This window comes from Hirundo rustica, chromosome 14, assembly GCF_015227805.2.
Source record: "Hirundo rustica isolate bHirRus1 chromosome 14, bHirRus1.pri.v3, whole genome shotgun sequence".
Lineage (NCBI taxonomy): Eukaryota > Metazoa > Chordata > Aves > Passeriformes > Hirundinidae > Hirundo > Hirundo rustica.
In genome coordinates, this window is record NC_053463.1 from 16,858,652 (window position 1) to 16,865,967 (window position 7,316).

At 59.0% G+C, this 7,316-nt stretch overlaps 1 protein-coding gene across 1 annotated transcript; it reads right to left on the minus strand.

The window, feature by feature from the left end:
* Positions 1–5,644: 5,644 nt before the first annotated feature.
* SMIM33 (small integral membrane protein 33) lies at positions 5,645–6,052 on the minus strand. Its single transcript, XM_040077866.1, has one exon. The coding sequence runs from the start codon at positions 6,050–6,052 to the stop codon at positions 5,645–5,647; it is 408 nt and encodes a 135-aa protein (XP_039933800.1).
* Positions 6,053–7,316: the final 1,264 nt, after the last annotated feature.

Sequence of the window (7,316 nt, forward strand, 5' to 3'; positions counted from 1 at the left end):
CGTGCCCGATTTTGGGAGGGGAGGTGGGAAGGCCACTTCCTTCTGCGGGTACCGTTATCCCTCCAGCTCCCGTTTTTTAAATGCTTTTTCTTTACGGGGATGGAGCGGAACAAAGAACCACGCTGGAACTTCTCAAGGGAAGGGAAATCAATGTGATACCCCAGGACTGAGGGGATTCCCCGAGGAGCTCTGCGTGCGTTTCCTTCTCCCATCACCTCCCCATCCAGCTGCAGAACAAACCGATCTCCCCACGTGGCCTGTGTTTAACCCATCACTGGCACCACAGGGGGTGAATTCCCCCAGACTCCAGCACCCACCTGCCAGACCCCACCTGCCGCCATCCCCACCCCTCAGCTGGGAGGATTCCAAACCTCCAAAACACTCATTGTTCTCCCCAAAGACGGGGGCCAGGTGGGGTTTTGAGCACCAGTTTGCTCAGGGAAAGGCTGGGAGGAGGAGTCACTGTCACCGGGCTGTGACCCCCCCGAGCACTGTCCCCAGTCTGGCTGTACACATCCCAGCACTGGTGACAGCTCTGGCCTGCTCACGAGGAGCTGGAGGAGCTCCTGCATGAATTATTTATGATTCTTCAGGAATAAATCCCTACAGACCAGACCTGTGACCCCCAGCCATCGGAACATCCCCAGCTGGCAGGAGATGCTGCAAAGGCATGGCTGAGCTGCAAATCAGTGCCACGGAGGGAGGTGGACAAAGTAACGCTGCAAGAAAATAGGAAAGAAAAAGCGGGTCGAGCTGAGACTTGCCAGAAGCACAGGCAGGGAAATGAGATCTGGTGCTAAAAACAAAACATGTCTCCTCCTGTTTCCTGTTCACACCCCGGCGTGCTTCAGGACCTCCACGGGCACTGTGGTGGCTATGAACACAACATTCCCCCGCTAAGGTTTAGACTGCACCTGGACCCTTTCATTTAAAGCTCAGAAGGAGCCTCAGCTACACTGAATTCTTGCAGCACTTCATGCATTCACTGTGTGCAATGCTTCCTTCAGCTCCTGCCCGATGCTGTCAGGAAATGCCATTTGCAGGAGTGCAAACCAGGCTCCAGAGCAGGACACGGGCACACCCTGAGCTCCCAGGGGTGCAGAGCTGTGCTGGAGGCACCACCCTCCCTGTCCATCACCTGGCAGAGAGCAGCACCACCAGGTTATTTTGAGCTCCACTGCACAGCTGGAGATCTTCAAACTTTGTCATTTTGGGCTGACACGGTGTTAGCCTGGGACCAGGAGCTGTGCCATGACACAGCAGGGAGCGGAGGGCGGCTTGAAATGAGAGCCAAGAGGCTTTTTCAAATCTAATAGTTTTCCCTGATGTAGACAGGCTGAGAGCTGGGGATGTTTGCCTGGACAAGAGGAGGCTCCAGGCAGACCTTAAAGCCCCTTCCAGTGCCTGAGGCTGCCAGAGCTCCAGGAGGGTTTGGACATCGCTCCCAGGGACGCACAGGGTGGGATTGTCGGGGTGTCTGTGCAGGGACACGAGCTGGACAGGATGATTCCTGTGGGTCCCTTCCAGCTGTGGATATTCCATGATTCTGTGAATTTTCAACCTTCAAAGACAGCCTTTGCTCCTCTAGAATTGTCACTCCCTTTTCAGTGGGACAGCAAATCCCTCCCTGAGCATGAGGCGTGTGAGGTGCACAAGGGAGCCCAGAACCTTCCCCGTCCTCAGCTGCCTGCAGGGGCCTGGGAGGCTCCTGGGAGCCCTTTCTCGGGACGAAGGACGTGATTCCCCCTCTCACACCAGGTACAGAGCTCTGCAAGGGGTGGAGGGACCTTCCCTTGGTCCTGGCTCTCCCTGAGCTCATCTCCCTAAAACCACCGCCGGCTGAAGGTGACCGCGCAGTGCCACTCGCTCCCGCCTGGGCTGGGCTGGGCTCATCCCTCGCCACCGCCAGGAATCCCCGGGGTGTCCTTGCGGAGCTGCCGGCGCTGCCGAGGCGGTGCCCGCGCCGTGCAGTTGGATCGCTCCACCACGAGAGCCCACTGCTGCTCCGCGCTGCGCTCCGCCGCTGTCCCCGCCTGTGCCCGCCTCAGCCCGAGGGCCCGGGGGTGCCGAGCCCCACGGAGTCCCCCCACAGAGGGGCTGCGACCACCCTTCCCCCCGCGCGGGGTCCCGGGGGCTCCGCCGCCCCCAGCCCCGCAGGGAGGCTTCGGCGATGCTGCAGCTGCCTCCCCTCCATCCTCAGCGGATGCTCTGGGCGCCTCCCTCAGCTCGGCGCGGGGTTCGGGTGTTTCCCTCGGTTTCACACGGTTTTAAGGTGTTTCCCCCGGTTTTGCACAGTTTCGGGGCGTTTCCCTCGGTTTTACGCGATTTTAGGGTGTTGCCCTGCGTTTTGCACGATTTTAGGCAACTCTGCAGCATCACGAGCAGAGTCTCCCCCAAACCCTGCTGTACCCCCACACATCCCTCCTCTGCGGGGGTATAAAGGTGCCTCCCCTCCTGCAGGGCAACACCTTAATTAGGAGGAAAATAAAAGGGGGTGCAGGCGATCCCTGATGAGGATAGAGTTAATTATCAATGCAGCAGCTCCTGAAAGCTTCCTCAGGAAAAAAAAAAAAAACAAACCTGGTTTTGAGCAAAGCAGCTCCTGCCTGCCAGGCTCCAGGAGCTGCCCTGCGCAGAGGGGACGATAAGGAGAGTTATTGTTCCTCCGTGCTCATAAAAGGATTATTATTAAGGAGGGGAAGAAAGTTAAAAGTGAAGTAAATTGGGCCAGGCTGGGTGTTTGAATAGACAGGAATAATGTTATGGTAATGTCATGCACGGTTCTGCTGCTCCAGGACTCTGACGTGCTTTATAAAGCCCGATGCTACAAAAAGCAATTCTGTGAGCAGAGAGAGGGAGAGCTGGCCAAAGAGAAACGAGGAGAAGCTGTAAAAATTATGTTTTATTGTGTGGGAGAAAGCAATGAGTTGAGATCTGACCCTTGATGTCCTTCTGGAGGAGAAAGCTGGCAGCATATTGTTGCTCACATGTATGATTTCATTTGCTATTCTAAGTCTTACAGTAATTTCTTTCCTGTGCTCCAAAAGCTTGTATCTAAATTTCTGTTTGCAAATGAAACACATGGAAGAACTCCCTGAGGCTGGGGCTTCAGTGCTGGATCTTTCCAGAATGTAGAAGATGCTGCTGACAGGATGGGGGCACGGGGCAGCAAGCAGCACCACCTCTCACTGCAGTTTGATCTGATTTTAATTTGACAACCCAAAACACCTGAACAACAACCCGGGGTGGGTTCCCTGTGCTGCACAGGGTAAGTGATGGATCCGGGCACACTGTGACATAAATCAGACCTTTACGAGTCCCCAGCGGCTGCAAATCAATGAGTGCCAGCAATAATTACCCATTTTGTCTTTCTCTTTATTAATATTTAGACGTTTTTAATATTTTCTCTCCAAACATGATGTTTCCCTGCTGTGGGTGTCCTTCAGAGGGAGCTGCCAGGCAAGCTCCTGCTCCTCTAATTAAAGGCGTTGTGCTGGACAGAGCTGCTCCCCGAGCAGGAATGACACAGCCACCAAAGCTGGGGATGGCTCTGCTGCCTCACCCTGGGCAGGTGACATCATCTGATGTCCCCAAGGGCAGGGTGCAGCCTCTCTGGGTGTCACAGTGCAGATCTTGTGATGGTTACAAGGGGTTTCTCCAGCTCTTGGTGGGGGTGACCACAGCCCACAGATGTCATTTGAAGAGATCGCAGAATGGTTTTGGTTGGAAAGAACCTTAAATCCCATCCAGTGCCACCCCAGCCATGGCAGGGACACCTCCCACTGTCCCAGGCTGCTCCAAGCCCCAATGCCCAGCCTGGTCTTGGGCAGTGCCAGGGATCCAGGGGCAGCCACAGCTGCTCTGGGCACCCTGTGCCAGGGCCTGCCCACTCTCACAGAGATACTTCTTAATTAGGAGAAATCCCTAGAGGTGATTATCTCCTCAGGGGTGCTGTTAGGGATGTACACACTGAAAATGAAGCCCTCTTTTGACATGGAAAGGGGAGCAGGACTCCACGATTTTCAATGGAAATGACAGCTCTTATTTCCTCTAACACGGGTGTGGGAGAGCTGATAATGCCCTATCAGCCCTGGAAAACAAATGGGAACAAATTCAAAACAGAAAACAACCCTCCCAAAAAGCATTATAAATTATGTTTGTTGTGGAGACAAAAAGTTTCCAGCAAGTCCAACCACTACTCAGCTTTAAAGCAAGAAAAGGGCTGGAAATAAGTGAGAGGAGGGAACCTGGAGCATCCCCCATGTCAGGAATACCTCCAGCACCTGGAGGAACAGGTAAAACCCATCTCCTGTCCAGCTGTGCCCACAGGGATCTGTGCCCACAGGGATCTGTGCCCACAGGGATCTGTGCCAGGGATCTGAGGGCAGACACAGACCTGGCTTTTCCAGTGGGAGAGCTGGGAGCTGTATCCTGACTTCTGGGGCTGTCCAGCAGAATAAATCCTCATGGGGGATCTCAGAGGCTGCTCCCTCCCCAGGCACTGCAGACACCAAGCTCCTGTGTCCACCACGGGAGGAGAAACTGGGACTGAAGAGATCCCGGTGCCTCCAGCAGCAGAGACCCCAGGGCTGAACAGGGGCCCTGCTCTGACACCCCCAGGATCCTGCAGGGCTCGGGTTTCACCTCTCCTGATCCCTCTGTGCCACCTCAACAAGGCTCTCCCCTGGGTGACAGAGCCACTTCAACAACCCCAATGAGGATGCCAACCCCACCATGGCTCCCTCCCTGGGACAGCAGCAGGGATGGGGACAGAGGTGACCACAGCAAGGGTGGCCACAGTGAAGGTGACCTCAGGTCTCCCCATCCCTTTGCACAGATGCTGCAGGCTCTGCCCAGTCACATCAACTTCCCCTCTGGTGCCAACACCTCCAGATGTTCAGCCAGCTGTGATGCGCCATTATCACCTCTCTTGCATCTGCCGTGTCACGGCTCTTGTCTCATCCACCTCCACTGGGGACAGGACGCGTTGTCCCCTCTCACTGGCTCCACCCAACACGGAATCAGGAGCTGCATCCTCTCCCTTCCTCTCCTCTGGCTGTTTGCCCGAGGGGCTGGGGGGGCTGACAGGGGCAGGACGAGGTTCCAGCCCCCCAGTGTGGGAAAAGGGGCCGTGACGTGAGGCAAAGAGGGGCTGGAAGCTTCTCTGTGCCATATAAGCAGTGCAACGAGGACACTGTGAGTGTGGAAACATCTCTCACTGGAAAACAATTCCAGATGATGCAACTTCCAGCCACAGCCAGGCTGAGCACAACCCCAGAGCTCCCCAGCTGGGGCAAGGACCAAGGCAGCTCTGCTGGCTACTCCCAGGCAGTGTGGGACAGGTAAAACCAGGGCAGGTAAAACCAGAAGAGATGCTAAAGCTGTCTCACGTAGGCTGAGGTGGCCCCAGAGCCCGGGCTGGGACCCAGCTCCAGCCTGGGGATGGTGGCACCCCCGGGCTGGACTTTTGGGGGCTGGTGATGGGTCCTGAACCTCCTGGCTGAGCATTCCTGGTGCCAGATGTGGGTCTGGGGAGGTGCAGCCTCCGTGCGTGGGCAGCGCCGAGTCCCAGGATACACGGGCATCCCATCCCATCCCAGCTTTTCCAGCGGGACACGTCCCTTGAGCCCTGCCCAGGGCCGTGTCACAGGTAGGTGATCTCGATGACGTTGGGCTCGGCGCTCCCATGGGGAAGGTGATGGTTGCAGGAGCAGTGGCAGGTCACTCCAGCCGAGTCCACGCCAGGCACGTCCCGGCCCGGCAGCTTCCCGTGGGAATCCAGCTGCCTCCAGTCCGTGAGGAGCACGCTGTCCATGTGCTGGGGCATGGGCTCGTGGTAGAGCGTGATCTGCACCGTGCGCAGCTGGGGGCCATAGTGCACCACCAGGATGATGAACACGGCCAGCAGCACGAACACGACGACGATGGCCGAGATCGTGGGCAGCGCGTCCGATTTCTTGGTCACGCTCTTGATGATGGAGACGGGAGTGAAGGCGGCCACGTCCTGGGGCTCGGGCTGTCTCAGCTGGCTGCCGGCCACCGAGGCGTTCATGGCTCAGCGGGGTAACCTGGCACAGGGACACGGGGGTGACCACCCAGCAGAGCCCGTCCCCGTCCTCATCTCCTGCCCCCGAGCCCGCAGCTCCTGCCCGCGCTCGCAGCTGCCAGGGAATGGCACGATCCCGCGAGCGTCCCCTCCCTCGGGCTGGCAGCGCAGGAGGAATTTTGGTGGTGGGGTCTGGGGCTTGTAGGACGAGGCACTGTCCCGCATCCCCTTGTCCCGGGCACCTTTGGACACTACACCTGGCTCTTGTGGGGAGCCCCCCGCCCTCCCCCAGCCCCACGGCGCTGATCCAGGACCAAGCCCCCCGGGGACCTCCCAGGGGGACCCAACCCCGCCAGTCGTCCCTCGCCAGAGACAAGATGCCGTGGGAGGCAGCACGGGTGGGAGCAGGGGGCAATGGGAAAGGAAGGAAGGAAGGAGAGCCCTCCCAGCCCCGCGGGGTACCTGGGCGTCCCTGCTGCCCGGCAATCATCGTCTCCGGCGGCGGGGCCGGGAAGCTGCCGGCGGGACGAGCAGGACGAGCTGCGGGCTGGTTCCCCGGGGAAGGTGCAGCCGGACTCACCTCGGAAGTTGCCACGTCACGGCCCGGCCCCGCCGCCGCCGGGGCTCCCGGGGCACCCGGGGAGCGCCCGCTCATCCCGCTCCCGGCCCTGCCCGCTGCCACATCGGCGCTGCCGCCCCGCCACCTCCTGTCCCCCGCTGCGGGACAAGGGCCCTTTTGTCCGGGGAGAAGCACCCTTCCTCCCTTCCCCCTTCGGCTGCAGGAAACCTCCCTGCTGCCACCGGCGGGGCGTGAAAACTGGATGTGGTGCGGGAACGGGTGTAAAAAATCCCCTCCTGCCCGTGAGCTGTTGGCACTGCCCGGCACGGAGTCCCCGCGCTGTGCTCCGGGCTGGAAGGGCCCCGTCCCCAGGGATGGCACAGCGCCGGGGATGATTGTCCCTGCCGGGGGTCCCGCTGCTGCACAAGGAGCATCTGTCAGCACGGCTGCAGGGTGAGTCCCCGGGGAGTTCCGGATGCTTTGAGCCTCCTGTTCGATGGTTGGACTCAATGATTTTGGAGGCTTTTCCGACCTAAAGGATTGTGTGAGCTGCTGGGGGTCCCAGGCTGGAGCCAGTGCCAGGTCAGGGCTGGCACATCCCTCCCCTCACATGCTGGCTGTGCCACCACCCTGCACACAGGTACATCCCCCTGGCCCGGGGCTGCCGTGTGTCACACCCTCTGCCCCAGGAGTGACCTTGAGCACATCGCA